Source organism: Mastigoproctus giganteus, chromosome 5 (assembly GCF_048544385.1).
Source record: "Mastigoproctus giganteus isolate SK-2022 chromosome 5, ASM4854438v1, whole genome shotgun sequence".
Classification (NCBI taxonomy): domain Eukaryota; kingdom Metazoa; phylum Arthropoda; class Arachnida; order Uropygi; family Thelyphonidae; genus Mastigoproctus; species Mastigoproctus giganteus.
Window position 1 is genome coordinate 111,926,564 of NC_143579.1, and position 19,125 is coordinate 111,945,688.

The window sequence follows — 19,125 nt, forward strand, 5'->3', positions numbered from 1 at the left end:
AAATCAGAAGATTCAAGTACTGAGGAATTTTATTTCTTTTAGCTTCCCTTGTCTGGACAATTCTTGTTACTTGTAGTAATGCTGTGGTGTCTCTCCCCAAAGATGAAGCATAAGATAGTAACATAACATGATTTATTTCACCGTTTTATACAAAATTTATTTACACACATTTAAATATACCTTGTATCAACCTTTTTCACAATTCTGCCATTACTATGCATAAAATGGCTTCCACCCTTACTTTTCTCCCTTACAAAAGGCATAACCTCCAACAATTCTTTTTCTTTTTGTTATATAACTACTAATCATACTAACCTATACAATCATATACAGTGATATATATATAGGATAATTAAATTAATTTCGCACTCCTCTTCTTTACACTCTAGAAGATAAATCTACAGAGTACAATTCACCTCGTTAACACAGTTTAACAGTTCGTGTTATTAAATTTCTCACATCTAATACATCTCTTTATGTTTTACAGATACTTCTAATAACAGATAAGTAACTATCACACTCTCTTTATCTACTATTGTTCTCCAATTCCATCTCTTACAGTATAGTGTTCAATTTTGTTACAATCCCCCTTCAACTGTCCTGTTCATTTCTTTTCCCGTTTAATCCCTTACGATACCGTTCCTAAATAATTTTACCATAATACCACGTGGTTCTGAAACCGTACTACTAGAATACCTCAACTCTCTATCCAATTTCATCAAGTTTACCGTAGAATCAGAGGTGGACGGTTCGCTCCCGTTTCTGGACGTGCTAGTGCATCGCGTAGGCCCACATCTAGAGACCTCAGTATACCGCAAACCCATGTGGTGCGGTCAATTCACCAACTACGGGTCCGGCCACGCTCCAAGCCATCTCAATAGCACTGCCCGCACCCTGTTCTCCAGGGCCTGGAGCCATTCCAGCACCGACACAATTAGACGTAACGAGATCTCCCGTGTGAAGGCGGACCTAACCAGATGCGGTTATCCATCCCATGTACTAAACAGATGCTTGTTACAGGCACAAGAACTTACTTCCAACCCAAGACCTCCGAAGCAAGTCGGCATATCATCCGCCTACATTCCGTACTATCCAGGAGTGTCAGGACGTATCTCGAAGATCCTGAGAAGTTACAACATCAAATGTGTACAATTACCAGGTAGGAACCTACGTTCACTTGTCTCCAGTGTGAAGACCCCTGTCACACCTGTCTTACGCAGCAATGTAGTGTACCGTATCACCTGTAGGGCCTGTAACAGTTGCTACGTAGGTGAGACATCGAGACGTCTCCAGGATCGCCTCACGGAACACGACAAAGCAATCCGGCTTGCCGAAACTGACCAGTCCGCGCTTGCAGAACATTTTTGGGCTACCAACCACGATCTTGACCCCAAGCGCGACTTTGAGATAGTGGACCACGCGCGACACTTTCGCCACCGCCTATGGCTAGAGTCACTAAACATAATGAACAACCCTAAGGCATTAAATCGCCAGAAAGGCATGCGTATACATCCAATCCTGGAGACAACCATTTTATTGATGGATGATCACTGGCGCAAGGCAGCACACGTCCGTGCTACAACAATGACGAATGAGTAACGTGCCACACTCTGCTTGTAATGTATTCAAATTTGTCAGTTGACGAAGGGACACGAGTTCCGAAAGCTTCTGAAATATTTTATTTTCATTTTATTTTATACTGGGTATACTTTAAATAAATATCTATTTGTTATACCGTTCCTGTTAGCAAAATTTTCTAAACTAACTTACTTGCACTCTTCTCCCTTTTCCTGGGTAAGATTTCTGTTTCCGGTCCTGTTCTGCAGTCATCTCCCTAGGCTTGGCCTCTGCTGACCCACTAGAAGCACTTGCTTACGCTGCTCTCTGGCAGTTCCTCCCGTGCACAAGGACTTTCTCCAGGGCTGCTGCTGCTCCAACCATCCGTGAGAAGCTCAATCTCACTCTTTTCTCAATCACTTCCCCCACTCTTGGTTATCACTACCCACTAAACTCCCATTATCCCCCAACTCTCCGTTGACAAACCCTTCACTTCTAATACCATTCTCACTCCCCAACATTCTTTCTAACTCCCTCCTCCACAATTCTCTCCAAACTTTTTTTCTGGGAACAACTCTTTCCTCTCTGCATCACCTTTTCGTTCATCTCTCTCCCCTTTTTTCTCGACCAATCATTTACTATTTTCGCCATCTTCATCTTATTTCTCATTTGCCATTTCACATTCCATTGTCTTGACCCACGACTGGTAGGTCGAGACCCCTTTCTTTGTAGTGAGGACATCCAGCCGCTTGGAAATTTCCAGAACTTTCATCGGGCCACCCACGTCCACTTACTTCTTTCGTCACACCTTATTTTAAGTGACCGCCCTTGAAATTTTAAGAGCGCTCTCCGTGTCGGCCCGTTTATTCTGCGGTATGCTACCCGAAGCGGCGTACTCTAATATCTCGGGTCCTCCCTTTTTCCTTTTTTTTTTTTTGAAGTCAGAACCCTTTCTTGGGGGGATGGGCGATCCTTTGTCCCTTACTACCGTTGTGCCGACTCCACTCTGTTTACTGTAAACAAGAACTGTTTCCAACAGGCACTCCTACTGTATAGTTGCGTTTTGAACAGCTCCCCTGTAGCTACGCTAATCCGCTCTCTACCAAAACGAATAGAGAGAGTGAGCACAAGCAATTTGCTGAAAGCCGTCCAATTTAAACATTAATAATTTTCCAAGAGATATAAAATTATTATTATAGATAGTTGTAAGAATGGATTCTTACAATTACATACAACCTTCCTAATTTCATATTCAAGACCTTTCATGCCCACCGGCAACCTCATTTTTGTTTCACACCTTTCTCTCTAAAAGTATCCCAACACCCAAAAATCAGTCAGCCTAACGCCGTTTTTATTTTGACGCAAACATTGGATGTCCAGTCATTTTCTGTTTTGGCTCCAACAGTGTCATAGATCAAAGGAGGCGCCTCGCATAATCCCGCTTCATGTCTTATTGTTCTTCCTTAAGCAACCCATTCACGCCCATTCTCAAATGGCACCCCTTTACTTAGTCCTGCTGTCCCTGTTTGCTCTCTCATATTATTTGAATTACTTGTTTACCCCTTTGCTACTATTCTCAATTCTCACACTTAAACTATCCCATCACTAAATCTAGGGTTCTACAAACTTAACATTACTTCTAGCAAAACAATTATTTTTATTTTAAATTTGTAAGATTTTACATCTTACATTGTCAAATAGGCAAGCTTATAGCTTACGCTGCTTACTAGTGCCTACCACTTACTTCAAATAAATGGTGTCCAGTTATTTTTATTATGGCTCATTTCGAGGAAATGCAAAAAACAATTTTGAATTTACGTGCCGACAAAAGATTTCCAGAGAGTGATTTAACTTATATTTATTTAGTAAACTTTGCCAATACTTACCAGTGAAGAAACAAAACACCTGAACAGTACACTTTACCAAACGAATGACTATTTAATATTCAACTATACTGTACTATACATAACCTCAAATATCAAACGGTGAGAGTTACGCTAAGCTAACACGCTTTAGAGGAGCTAGATTTGCACTCCAATTCCAATGTTGCCACATTATTTGCATAATTGACAAATGACAAAGTATATATTGATTTTACTGACTACCGACAGAGGCGATAGAAGACAGAGTCATATTTACTATCATTTAAAACATTGATATTTGATATTTTATTCAAATCCAATAGTGTTGCAAACTAACGATTTAAACTTTATCTGGGTACGAAAAAATTTTGTATAATTTATTTTTTCTTAAATTTTTAATTTAAATTGTTTTTATTTTTTTTTACCGTGAAGGGGGCCCTTTGACTGAACAGGGGCCCTGGGCTGTAACCCATAAAGACCATGCCTAAATTCGCCCCTGGTTGCAGCATCAGCTGTTGGCACAAACACTGGCAAGCCATTCCCGCTTGTTTTTCTGCATTTATTATTATAACCTACTTCCAGCCATGGTTCCAATGCATAAAGGAAGTGCCTCTCATGGTGTAAAGCACAAACACCGTACATTGTCCATAACAAATAAAATTGAACCTCTGAAAAAACTCGACAGCGGTGTGTCTGTGAGAAGTTTAACTCTGCTTAATTGCAAATTCCAGCAATTTCTCTCAGTTCCTCTTATATTAGTAATTTTCTTTTAGCCATTCCTTTTTAGATTTTTTTTTTTTTTTAAACTCACTTGTACAAACTTACGGGAAAACAACACAATATGATGGATAATACAGCAAGCTAACGAACTTGTTTTCACAAAATCTCTAACAATACTAACAAACTTATTGCGATGGTTGAGAGTTTATTTTAAAGTAATTAGTTTTATTGCAGTGCTCGCCATGAGGGCAATAAACTAATCAGAAACGACCTTCATATTTATGCCATAATAGCATCACACGTATGTGGTTGACACGGCTTCTCAAGAAATAAAGTAACAAACATATGTGGCCAAGTTGGCCACATATATGCGACATAAAAAAAAAAAAGACTTTTTTTATATATATTTTAAGCGAAAAAACGACAACACTGACATAACAATATTCGTTTTATAATTACTAATCAAATTATTTCCTAAATATTTTTTGGCCCCTGAGGAATTTTTTTTTTTAAAAACTAACTTGGCAGTCAACGTCTTAAAAGTAGAAGGAGGTGGTTAGCTGTTGGGTAAAATGTATGTGCTAAAATAACCATCGGTGATCCGGCAAACTCACTAATCCGGCACCCCACAGGTCCCAACGCTGCCGGATTAGTGATGGTTGACCTGTATTTTGTTTTAGAGTCCATATATTTTTGGTAATCAGAAGTTAAAAAAAAATAAATATAAAAAATATGTCTATGATATAAGAGTTTAAAATTAGGGATTGGTTCAATCCTCACGATCTGACAGCATTTCAAAAGGTTAAGCATCCTCCAGGGATTTAATAACCACTCTTCATCTCCTGCCACTAAGCTATCATTTTATCCAAAACAATAATAACCTTGTCCTAAAATCCATATATACAGATCCAATTTTTAGAACATCTTTTATGTGGAATAATGGAAATTTAGATTTCAGTAGAGCTTTTTTTTTTTTTTTTACTGAAATCTAAGTATATGATGCCAAAATTATTTTTTATATCCAGTTTCTATGTGGCTACATTATAGCAACTGATCAGATTGGTTAGACAAGATTTCCCCCACAACAAATCTGTGCTATGGTTTCCATGTAATTGCATTACTGTTATGATGACTCCATTATTTTCTTTAGATCAGGAGTCAAGCTTACAGGTCTATAATTATATACTTCAACCTTTGATTCGGTCTTGGGCATATAACCTCAAAAGGAATAGAATAAGGAGAAAAAAATTCAATTCAAATTATTATTTTAATGGCACTTGAGCATGTTGCTCAAATCTGTATGTGTAGAATGAAATGTCTTCTACACACACAGATTTGCGAAAGTGTTTTCGCAAATATGCAATATGCAGAACAGTCTGCATATTGCATAGGCTTAAAAACCCAGAATAACTCATAGGGAAATCCGATTTCACCACCTGAGACTGGCTAACTACAGTCACAATTGAAGGGGTCTTTAAAAATTCCTCTAGGTGTTGAGAAGAATCTAATCCATACTTACCTAAACAAGTGGCAAAAGCAATGAATTGTGCCAACTATGCTGCCATGGAGAACAGAATAAAAAGCAGTCATCTGACCAAAACTAGTGATATCTTGTTGCTGAAAAAAATTATTAATTTGTATGATAAACAAGGATCTAGAGGGTATATGCCACTACCCAAGAGAAAAATTTATCAAGAAATTTACAAGTCAATAACAAGGCAGTGGTAACAATAACTCAATTTAAGGAAATACCTGCCATAGATCTTTCCCACACCAGAAGTTTCAATTATAACATATTATTTAATTCAAAGAAAACTCGCCATTAATTTTACCTGTGTCTCTCATCATTTTTTCTTCTTCTGCTAATAATGTCAATGGTTTATGTTGAACTGTATCACTGAAGTTCTCCCTTTTTTCATAGTGGAAGTCTGCAACTGATTGGAAACAACTATTGCAACAGGAATGTTTCCATAATCCAGTAGTTACCTTCGGAGCATACTAATAAAAAAAAGACTTTTCTTAAAAAAAAAAACACAAGATATAAATGTAAAGCTTGTAATTTGATTTGCAATAAAATTATATGGTTACTTAGCCGTATTGGCTGAATATAAATAAAAACACAAATTTATAATTTCTGAACTGATTTCTGTAACGTTCATTCAGAATTCATTACTGAAATCAAGTTTACCATTTGGAAATGAAGAATGATTAAAGAATTCTTTTCAACGAAAAGGCAAAGATCTTTAGCAAAATGATAGAATTCTTTCATGAAAGTTTTGCACTATTTAATTTGTCAATTTACTTTGCACAATGATCTAGGCTACACAGCATTAGCTGTATTGCTAGCCTTGGTTCTGGGATAATGTACATGAATACAGATAAAACACATTACAATGTCAAGCTGTTAACTCTTGAAGGGCAGATCCTAGAGTTTAAGGAGTCCAGGGACAAGAAGTAATGTTGGGCACATGTTCTCCTCCTTTCCGGGACTGAGGGGGGGTAGGCTCTTTTGTCGGAATCTAGAGCCCCTTCCACCTGAAGGACAACGGGTGCATTACATCCTATCTACACTGGTGTATCAGCTAATAACTTTATAATAATTTATATCTGTGATTACAATAAATGTAAGCCATGTTATTATTCGTATAATGTTATCACTTTTATAAAGTCCCGATCAGAAGTATACCAATACATAGAGAACTTGATGTTTATTGTAATCAATAATTCAGTTTATGTTATTACTTTCTCACAGTTTATGCACATTCCGTGAAAGTGATTACATACTATCCTGATTTGTTCTTGCACTCCTGCACATTGCCAATCTCTTGTTGTCTCATACACTTTGCATGACTGCCATTAATCCATGAGAGAAAGTACTGTATCTGTACTCCTACCAATCTGATTATTTTACAGTAGAGAATTGACCATTTTTTAATTCTTGATTTTAATATTTTTATTGATGGCTTTCTCAAAGAAATAGTGGACGGTCAGAGCTGGATATCATCATTCTTCTTCTCTTTCTTGGTGATTCCCTTCTACTTCTGATGCTTGCTCGCTCTCGCTCTTTCTCTAACTCAGAATTTTTTTTTGGCTGCTGCAGCATAAGCCTCAGGCTTCCTTGCACCATACAGCTAATAATAATAAAATACTCCAATTGTTAGACCTACCATAACAAATGCATTACCAACACTAAGTGCTAGATAGTTTTTTGAAGGAATCCCACACGTTTTCAGGTTTATCAGAAGATGTTCAGTTTTGTAGCCTGTAGAGTCACCTTTTCCAATGCTAGAAATGAGACCAAGATGTTTTCAATCTGACTTTTTTTTCTTTTTTTTTTTAATTACAAAAAGGTGTCAACACCCCAGTAAGATAGAGCTTGGAGTCACTTGAATTACTGCTATCTGTAGAAATCAAAAATATCCCATTTTTCAGAACCCTTACTACCTTTTATTTCACTAACAATGCCAGCTGTTTTTGTTCTTACACAACTGCATCTTATTTGCTACCATGAAACATATTTCTAAACATTCCTATATGATCAGCACAACTCAAAGAAAGATTATGTTCTATGATAAAGGATGCAACTAAATATATCATGAAATTTAACATTATTTTCGGATTTCTTTCCATGCACTGCATTCTGTCTTTATGCTTATTTGTTTGCAAATATCTGATTACATCACATTTCCTGCCACTTGAAATTGAAAAATCACATCTACATATGGTACACAAGGAAAACATGTTACCTTTTTCTGATTTTACAATATATGGAAAATCTTGCATATGTCTTCTGAAATTTTACATCATATTTCTGTGGCATCTTACTGAAAGACATTATAGCCTATTCTGCAAAGCTGAATTTTCAGAACAGTTTCTCCAGCTAAACAAAAATCATGAAAATTTGCCAAGTGAAATCTTTTGGTCAGACGAGGAAATTTTTCAAGATCAAGACATGTTAACTGACATATTTAAATGAAATATGAGTAACTAATAAATTAAATTAAATTCAAGCAAATTAAATTCTCTCTTGCACTGTCTTCCAGCCAATGGATGATCAGATAGAACTGGCTTTGAGAGGATAGTTCGATCTTTTTTGATGTAATTTTACTTCAAACAGTTGTTTATCAATTTTAAGTTTTGTTTATACTAAAATTAAAGGAAAAGACTTATGTTATTCTCTTCCACATTATTCTGTGAAAGCAAGCTTATACAGCATCAGCCAAAAAAAAACTACCATATAACCAGCACATCCCAATAGTCTGTCTAGCTCCTTGAATTTATTCAAACTACCCACTTCAACAACAACAACAATAGATAAAAGTTTGTTCCAACAATCAACTATCCACTGAATAAAGACAAATTTCCATATATCAAACCTACAACCATCCTTCTTCAATTTGAATTTATGTCTCTATGTGCATTTTGAACAAGGATTCCATCAGCACTAGGCTCACTCAATCCATTCAAAGCCTTAAAACAGATCTCCTCAATAAAAGCCTTAAAACAGATCTCAATCAACTCACATGTGCCTAGTCTCTCCATATGCTACAATTTGCAAAATCTTTTCTGGTAAGAACACCCTTTTGCTACCATCATTAATCTCATTGCTCTTCTCTGCACCCATTTGGACAGAACTACATCCTTCCTAAAATGAGGCTTCCAGATCTGTATGCAACATACTCAAAATTTGGCCTAAACACTGCCTTATAAGGAATAATCACCCCCTTATCCCTGCTAGCAAAATTTCTATATATATCACTGACAAAATTCCACAAGCTGTCCAATACAGCCTGTTAGCAATGCTCAGAGAACTTCATATCTAACTGCACAATGCCCCCAACGTCTTTTTCACTCTCCACTACCCTGAGTGTAGTACCACAGTTGGTATGTTAATCTAGTATTACTGCTACACATATTAAATACCTTGCATTTATCAATGTTAAACTTCAATTACCACATCCCTAGACAAATTATGCCCATCTGAATAATTTGTCTAGATCTTGTTGCATACAGTCGTTACTCTAACCACCCTGCCAACCTTTATATTATCTGCAAACTTAGACATCAAACCTAATATACCATCATCAGTATCATCAATAAACACAGAAAATAGCAATGGACCCAGCACTGAACCCTGTAAGCACTCCACTAACAACAATAGTCTATGAAGAACAGTGCCCACCTGATAACTCTATCTTCTCCCATCCAACCATCCCTTTATCTATAGCAGTAACTTGCCCTTAATGAAACATTGCTCTAGTTAGTACAGCAGGCTTTTATAAGCAACAGTACCAAAAGCTTTTCTCAAATCCAAGTATACAATGTTAAAATTATTTTTTGCATTCACTTCCTTTGTTACTGAGGCATAGTATCCAATCAGATTGGTCAGACGAGATCACCCTTTAACAAATCCTTGTGACTGAATGCAATATAACTGCATTGCTGTCATAGATGATCCTGCATGCATGGGAGCTACTCAATATAATTGGGTAGCTCCCATCCACCCCAGTGCCTTTTTTATGTTTAGTTTCAGCAATTTCTCTTCTACTTTCCTCTCAGTTATCATAAAATCATTGATCTCCCTATTTGAATCTGATAAACTTCTGGCATCCCATCCCTAAAAGATGCATCCTACTTGAATGTATAAAAAAGATGTACAAAAAACAAGTCTTGCATTGCTTGCTGCTAACAGAGAGAGATGAAGAAAGCATGGTTCAGTTTTAAAAGAAGCTCAACATTTTTTAAGGATTGTTGATACATGTTAGCAGATGCCAGGAACATGTTGTCGGAGGGAAATCTGAAAAAGGCATGGTATAAACTTTGGGGTGCTGCTGAAGAGACTGTCAAACATGTGCAAGATTTGAATGAAGCAGTAGGTGAGATCTTAACTTTATTTTCAAGGGATTCCCAGGTTTTTTGAGTGTGGGCAAGATGATGCAGAAGCATGGTTAAACAATGATGCTGATGATCCTGGTTATCCATATTTTAACCAAAGAAGAAATTGTTGCATTAGTCCAGGATGAAGAACATGCTGACTTCAACCAAGGTAATTCTGATTATGAAGAAGAAGAGGGAGCAGACACGCTCAAGTGGAGACCTTCACTGGCTAGAAACTGCAATGGCATGGTGTGAGCCACTGTTTGAATGCAGTTCTATGGAGATATTGCTATTAAAGAGGATGGAGACCTCACCACGAAAAAAAGACAATCTTGCATGGTTCAAATAAAAAATTCAAGATTACATATTTTAAAAAATAAACCTTACCAAGATTCATTATACTCTTATTTGTGTGCAATTACTTGTGTTTTTTTTTTTTTTTTTTTTTTTTTTACATAAACAGAAATAAACAAAGTGTGATTTGTAGTTGAAACCATGTAAAACAATTAGATAAGTTCAAAATAAATGTAATATATAATATACATTGTAAAAACGTTTTGGTTATTATTTACAAACTATTTCCGTTCAAAACATTAAGGAGTTCCTGCTTGACAAAACTCTGGTTTTAGGTATAGTTGAACAAAGTTCTATGATTTTCAATCTAAAAGATTGCATAGGAAGGATGCTAGAGAGCTTGATTAATTTTCCAAGAATATTATTAGCATTAGCATTAGTAGAGGCATATGATGCAAGAAAGCAAGCTTATTCAGCATCAGCCAAAAAAAAAAAAAAAAAAACACCACTCCCATTTCACCCCTCCGTTCGTTCGAAATACCTGTCCAGTTGAGCTTTAAATTTGTTTAGGCTATCAACTTCAACAACAAGTGATGGAAGTCGGTTCCACCAACCAACCACCCGCTGGCCAAAGGCAAATTTCCGCACATCTATCCGACATCCATCCTTCCTCAATTTGAATTTATGCCCTCTGAGGTGATTATTCTGAGCAAGATGAAGAATCCCATTGGCATTGAGCATGCTCAAACCATTCAAAGCCTCATACACCTCTATCAGATCACCTCGCCGGTGCCTAGTCTCCAGACTCTGTAATTTGCAAAACTTAAGCCTTTCTTCGTAAGAGCAACCCTTTGTTCCATTCACTAATCTTGTTGCCCTTCTCTGTACCCGTTCCAGCAGCTCTACATCCTTCTTGAAATGAGGCCTCCAGACCTGTATACAGTACTCAAGATGTGGCCTAACCATTGCCTTATACAAGGGAATAATCACCTCCTTATCCCTGCTAGAAAAATTCCTGTATATCATTGACAAGACACCATGAGCTATTCTTGCAGCTCGTCTGCACTGCTCAGAGAACTTCATATCTGCCTGCACAATTACCCCCAGGTCCTTTTCATTCTCCACCACTGTTAGTGCAGTACCGCAGAGTTGATACGTTGCTCTGGGGTTACTGTTTCCCATATGTAGTACTTTACATTTGTCAATGTTAAACTTCATTTGCCACCTCTCAGCCCATCTGTTCAACCTTTCCAGATCCTGTTGCAGCAGCATAGCGTCAGTAGTGTCCTTAACAACTCTGCCAACCTTTGTATCATCTGCAAACTTGGACATTAAACTTGATATCCCATCATCAATATCATTCATAAACACCGAAAACAACAACGGACCCAACACTGAACCCTGAGGAACTCCACTAATAACATTAGTCCACGTTGAGCAGTGTCCATTGATTACCACTCTCTGTCTTCTGCCACTCAACCATCCCCTTATCCATAGCAGCAATTTGCCTCCAATGCCACACTGCTCCAATTTGTGCAGCAGTCTTCCATGTGCAACAGTATCAAAAGCCTTTCTAAGATCCAAATATATAATATCAAAGTTATTCCCTGCATCCAGTTCTTTTGTGACTACATCATAGTATCCAATCAGATTGGTCAGGCAAGACCTGCCCTTAACAAAACCATGCTGCGTCTGAGCTATAACTGAATTCTTGTCTAGATGATCCTGCAGTGCTTCTTTAACCAGTGCCTCCATTAATTTACCTGGAACAGAAGTTAAACTAACAGGTCTATAATTACTTGTGTCAGCCTTCGATCCTCCTTTGTGAATTGGGGCCACATTTGCACATCTCCAGTCTATGGGTACCTCCCCTGAGTCCAAAGAAGCTCTCATAATTATGGCTAGGGGCCTACTTACTTCCTTTGCTGCCTCCTTTAATATAACTGGATAGATCCCATCCACCCCAGGTGCCTTTTTTATGTTTATCCTCAACAGTCTCTCCTCCACTCTCCTCTCAGTTATTACAAAATCATCCAGCTCACTGCCAATGTTTACTTTACCTGCATCATTCTCCTTCCTGAATAACTCCTCATGCGTGAATGTAGATGCAAAATACTCGTTTAGATTGTTAGCCACCTGAGCAGGATCCTCAACTGTTGAACCATCAATATCCAGTGGACCAATCTGATTCATCCCTTTCCTTCTTGAGTTTAAATATGTAAAGAACTCTTTTCTGTTTTTCTTTGCATCCTTTGCCAAGGATTTTTCGTAGTCTGCCTTTGCCTGCCTAATCTCCTTTGTGACTTGGTTACAGACCAACTTATATCTATCATAGGCTTCCATGTCACCCATTAATTTGTATGTATCCCATGCATTTTTCTTCTCTGTCACATGTCTCATTAGTTCATCTGACAACCATTTAGGCCTAAACCTTGAACAATATTTCTTAGTTGGTATGTAAAGCCTGGTAGCCTCCAAGATTAGTTCCTTGAATGCTTCCCATTTTGAGTTTGCTGTTGGTAACATCATCAGTTGGTCCCACTGTATAGAATTTAAATACTGTCTCAGACCATCATAGTCGCCTTTACGAAAACAAAAACCCTTCCCTTTACCCCTGATGGTAGTTACCTCCTTGAGTAAATCCCACTTCAACACACTGTGATCACTGCCACCTAGTGGTTCATTATGCTTGGATAAAGTTGATTCACTAGTCCACAGGATATTTGTTAACCATTATTTTATCCATTTCTAGTTATGCAAGAAATTGCAGCTATTACACATAACCATCTTGAAGTACCTGTACTTTAGAGATTTCATATGGCACAACTTTGGTGTTACCTTAATTTACCTTCCACACAATGTTTACATATCACCTAGAATTGTAGTCTAGTTCTGTGCTGATACTTGAATAGCAAAATACAGTAGTAATAATGAAACACAGCACAATACGGTAGAAATAAAAAATACAATAGTAATAACCTTGCGTATAATAATTTAATTGTAGACCCAATTGCACTTTGTTTCGTATAAACTGGGTATTCTCATGTGTTTGATTATCCAAACCAACCTCAGTCCCAATTAGTTCAGATAATCGATGTTCTACTGTATTACATTAGAGTCACCTGATAAGTTATTACATATACCCATGTGTATTGTGTCTATAAATTGCGCGTGTTCTCTAGTCAATTTGCCTGTTTTGCTGGATGAAAAAACCCGTTTCTGGGGTAAAAACCTTGCTATCTATGCTTGATACCGACTAATTCAGCCAAGAAGTGAAAAAAGCCCATAAGAGTCCCTTGTGTCATCTACGGGATTCAAACCCCGGCCTTTGTTAAGAGTTATGCTATTACTATATGTGTGTTCTTATTTGTCACAAAAGAGGCACATACTGTGTTATATCCCTTAAATCAGAGCTTTTTGTAGAAAACCAGTCGTTACAATTTTGGCAGCTCATCACTAGGTGTAACCTATTGTTTCTGAATTCTTTATCAAATCATACAATTAAGGGTTTACAAGAGGGTTAATGCAAATATAAAAATTTGTATAGCAAAAGCTTTCATATTGCAGCATTTGCATTTAATTGCTTTAATTTACCATGCTCTATTCTTGTCAATTTTGATAGTAGCTTGAGTATATATTCCATTCCATCTATACTTATGCTAACAAACCATGGTGTCAGAAAAACAGAGATACATTGTTATGCAAATTCTGACTTCAAAAATCTTAAACTCACATTTAAGAGAATCTACAAAATTTTCAACTCTGTAACTAGTAGCTACAGAAATATGCAAACTATGGAAAACTGTAAGAAACAACATGGCACATTCCAATTCTTATAGAAAAAAAAAAAAAAAAAAAAAAAATTTTAGTACGTTACCTTCCTAATTGCTTGTTTTACCAAATACGATGCCATTCTGTGACCTTAAGTAAATGTGGCTTCTGAATTATCTAATCTAACCTACAAAAAAGAATAAATTTGTGTCCTAATGAATACTAAAACTACAAATTAATTTATACTAATGAAATTTATCCTAGTGACATATTCATACCAGTAAAAATTACTGGCATGAATATGTCACTAGTATTTTAAAAATATTAGTAAACAGAGACAACCAAATATTAAAAAGTGATTTTGTCCAACTATTTTGATAGCCCATATCACTCAAAACTAAGGTGAATTTTACTTACTTTTACTTTTGAAGGCATCTCCACTTCTTAGAGGTTTCCTTGTAATCCTCTTCTCCAATGTGAATGGGTGTTCTAGGAATCCTCATGCAACCTTCTGGCTCACATCGTCTCCACGACTCCTCCTCTCCACATAAGTTGAGGCCATCCCCTCTTCCATCTTCCCAGTAGAGACCAATTAATCACTCTCTCTTAGGCCATCTCTCTCCTGGAGCATCCATTGGATATGCCCATACCACTGAAAAGATCAACCCTCCAAGCGATCAACCACATTTTCTCACAAATTCAATCTCTCTATGATGGTTTCATTCCAAACTCTTTGAAGGTGTGACACATGAAGACTGTCGTAAACCATTCATCTTCACATCTCTTTAACACTACTAAATATGTAGTGGTGATAACGGGAGGAGTATTTTTATTTTCTTGCTACACAGAATCAATTTTTTCTTTTTACTGTCTGAATTCAAAACTGATGGCTTGAAATCTACCCAAGAAACTACTAGCTAATTTCTCTAATAAATTTGCATTGTTGGTGCATTTTGAGATTATCAGGAGAGTTCCTAGAGAATATGGAACCCCCACCCCCCTTTAAAATTTTCTTTATATGTGTATGCAAGTTTCAGGTTTCCAGGTGCCCCTTGAATGTTGCCGCCCGGGTGCAGTGCACCCCTGACACCCTCAAGACTACTCACCGTGGAGATTATCAATGCATGTAGCTAGAAATAAATTTTAACGCATATCTGTTTAATGTGTAAAAGTACATCACTATTATAATTAGTACTATATTAAGTATATTATATTTTATAAATTGTGTATTTTAGATTAGTATAAGGAGATTAATAAGCATAACTGCAGCTACACCTAAAGGAGGCATAAATTTTGATTTCAAAAGTAGATGACTCATTGATCAAGTGTCTAGCATTACAACATTCTAAATTTCATTGTGAAATTCAGGATATTTTACAGAGCATCAAGTCATTCATAAAATAACTAATTTATATAAGTAATGCTCTGTAAATTGTAAACTGCACTGGAAAACAAGGTTCTGGGGATTTCAGAGACAACTGGGAGCCATAGTGGAACAAGTAAATACATGGGCTGTGTTAGGGTAGCTAAGAATAGATGATTGTATACTTGCATGTACATCAATGCTAGGAGTGTAGTAAATAAATTTAATGAATTTGAGGTGCTGGTCAAAGCATCAAAGGCAGATAATTGTTGGGATATCAGAGATGTGGTGTCACAGATATAAGGAATGGAGAATTGGAATTTGGGGAGTACAATGTGCAGAAAGGATATACAGGAGAGGAAGGGAGGAGGGATTATGCTATCAGTTAAGAAACACAAAATCTAAGAAGGTACATCCAGTTGAAATGGTTGGACATTGCAATGTTGAGTCAGTTTGGTATGACATAACTGGGAAAGCAAAATTAAAAGGAAGAGTGTGTTATAGGCCCAATGGCTCTGATGAGTACAATGAACAACTATACAGAGAAATAGAGTGGGCCAGTAAATCAGATTGTCAAATAATGGGGAATTTTAACTTCCCAGATATTGATTGGAACTTGTGGGTTGGGTGTAAAGGTAACTATGGGGAGGGGCTAAGAATAGATGATTGTATACTTGCATGTACATCAATGCTAGGAGTGTAGTAAATAAATTTAATGAATTTGAGGTGCTGGTCAAAGCATCAAAGGCAGATAATTGTTGGGATATCAGAGATGTGGTGTCACAGATATAAGGAATGGAGAATTGGAATTTGGGGAGTACAATGTGCAGAAAGGATATACAGGAGAGGAAGGGAGGAGGGATTATGCTATCAGTTAAGAAACACAAAATCTAAGAAGGTACATCCAGTTGAAATGGTTGGACATTGCAATGTTGAGTCAGTTTGGTATGACATAACTGGGAAAGCAAAATTAAAAGGAAGAGTGTGTTATAGGCCCAATGGCTCTGATGAGTACAATGAACAACTATACAGAGAAATAGAGTGGGCCAGTAAATCAGATTGTCAAATAATGGGGAATTTTAACTTCCCAGATATTGATTGGAACTTGTGGGTTGGGTGTAAAGGTAACTATGGGGAGGGGGGGGGGGTCTGAGACAGTTTTTAATTTCTATATAGCGAGACCAACTGATGATGTTATCAACAGCAAATTCTAAATGAAGAATTTAGAAGCATTCAAAGAATTGATCTTGGAAGCTACTAGGTTTTTCATACCAACTAAGAAATATTGTTCAAGATCTAAATTAGGCCTAAATGGATGTCAGATGAACTAATGGGACATGTGGCAGAGAAGAAAAATGCATGGGATACATTTAAATTATCAGGTGACAGAGAAACTTATGGCAGATATAAGCTGATCTGTAATCAAGTCACAAAGGAGGTTAGGCAGGCAAAGGCAGATTACGAGAAATCTTTGGCTAAGTATGCAAAGAAAAACAGCAAACAGTTTTTTACTTATGTAAACTCTAGAAGGAAAGGGATGAATCAGCTTGGTCCACTGGATACTGATGGTTCAACTGTTGATGATCCTGCTCAGGTGGCTAACAAAATAAATGAGTATTTTGCATTTACATTCACCCATGAGGAGTTATTCAGGGAGGGGAATGTCAGAGGTTTATTGAACTCTGGCAGTGAGCTAAATGATTTTGTAATAACTGAGAGCAAAGTGGAGGAAAAATTGTTGAAGTTAAATGTAAGGCAGGTACCTGGGTGGATGAAATCTATCCAGTTATATTAAAGGAATTGCATAGGAAGTAAGCAAACCCTTAGCCATAATTCTGAGAGATTCCTTGGGCTCAGGAGAGGTCCCCATGGACTGCAGACACGGGGAGGATTTAAACTTGTTGTGGCCCTAAGCTATAACATGTATGAGACCCTTCTCTCTTACAGTTCACCTGTGACAATATTAAAAAAGGATTTTTTAAGATGGAGCGAGGCCCTTTGTAATGTGAAGCCCTAAGCTGTAGCTTGTTTAGCTTATATGTAAACCCGGCCCTGATTGGAGATGTGCAAATGTGACCCCATTCACAAAGGAGGATCAAAGGGTGACAAGTAATTACAGACCTGTTAGTTTAACTTCTGTTTTGGGGAAATTAATGGTGGCACTGATTAAAGAAGCACTGCAGGATCATCTAGACATGACTTCAGTTATAGTTCGGACATAGCATGGGTTTGTTAAGGGGAAGTCTTCTCTGACCAATGTCACTGGATACTATGATGTGGTCACAAAGGAACTGGATGAAAAAATAATTTTGATATCATATACTTGGCTCTTAGGAAAGCTTTTGATACTGTTGCATGTGGAAAACCTGTACAAATTGGAGCAGTATGGTATTAAAGGCAAATTGCCACTATGGATAAAGGGATGGTTGAGTGGGAGAAGAAGGGATAAGGAGGTGATTATCCCTTTGTATAAGGCAATGGTCATGCTACACTTTGATTACAGCATACAGGTCTAGAGGCCTCATTTTAGGAAGGATGTAGAACTTCTGGAATGGGTACAGAGAAGGCCAATGAAATTAGTGAGGGGAACAAAGGGGTGCTTTTATCAAGAAAGGCTTAAGTTCTGCAAATTGCAGTGTCTGGAAACTAAGCATCTGTAAGGTGATCTGATTGAAGTGTATACGGTCTTGAATGGTTTGAGCAAGCTCAATTCTGATGGGATGCTTCCTCTTGCCCAGATTAATCTCCTGAGGGGACATAAATCCAAATTGAAGAAAGACAGTTGTAGAATAGATGTGTGGAAATTTAAAAATCCAAATTTATAGTAATATTTCTGTAGGGGAAACTGGGTGAGGAATGCTATGAAATCCAAATTTACTTTAGAATAAACCCCCAGGAGCAGACAGAATATACATTGGAAATTTGGTAGCAATCTGCATTTGTCTTTTCGATTAATTCAAAAACACTTACACTTATGTTGATTTTTGTAGAGTACAGGAATAAACAAGGGCTGTGAAATCATAACTGGACATGAAATTTTTCCAAGCACCAACAGAACATAAGCTGAAGATCTGGCCTCGATCTGACTCTTTGTTCTAAAGTAATAACGAAATGGATTTTCATTTAGATGAATAGATTGATCTTAAAAGCTTCTCAGAAACCAATGAAACATGCTGAAAACATTATATCAACTGAACTTTTCTTATTAAGTAATGTACAAACATCCAATAACATACTTCCATTACAACTTAAGTAATGTACACAATGCATTACATTTCAGGCACATTCTATTTTTTTTTATTAAAATTAATTGATTGAATTTTTTTTTTTTTTTCTGTTTCTATGATTAACTAAAGTGAAAATTAAATATAGTTGTCTACTTATCCATTAATTAGTAAGATTATAACTCTATAGAATACTTAATAAAACTCTACGGTTTTACATTCTCTAAACTTGCCATTTAGTTTAATTACAACTGTATAATATTTATTATTCTCCTCCCATATACTCTTTTCTCTATTTCTCTCTACGTATGTATGTATGTATGTATGTATGTGTGTGTGTGTGTGTGTGTGTACACACACACACACACCTTCACAAGTGACACCACGTTTACAAGTCTTACATAACAATACGTGCACAGCGTGCATGGGCTGTTCAAAGTTAAACTACATTTAATCT

The 19,125-nt window shown here is 36.9% G+C and overlaps 1 protein-coding gene across 1 annotated transcript in view; it reads right to left on the reverse strand.

Annotated features, from left to right (window-relative positions):
- Positions 1 to 18,455, reverse strand: part of LOC150085642 (short/branched chain specific acyl-CoA dehydrogenase, mitochondrial) — a 133,830-nt gene extending 115,375 nt beyond the window's left edge. Inside the window, exons 1-3 of the mRNA XM_090373407.1 lie at positions 18,415 to 18,455; positions 14,188 to 14,268; positions 5,972 to 6,137 (exon numbers count right to left, since the gene is read on the reverse strand). Of these exons, the coding sequence (XP_090229533.1) occupies positions 5,972 to 6,137; positions 14,188 to 14,223 (202 nt within the window). The 5' untranslated portion in view covers positions 14,224 to 14,268; positions 18,415 to 18,455. The remainder of the gene's footprint in view (positions 1 to 5,971; positions 6,138 to 14,187; positions 14,269 to 18,414) is intronic.
- Positions 18,456 to 19,125: the final 670 nt, after the last annotated feature.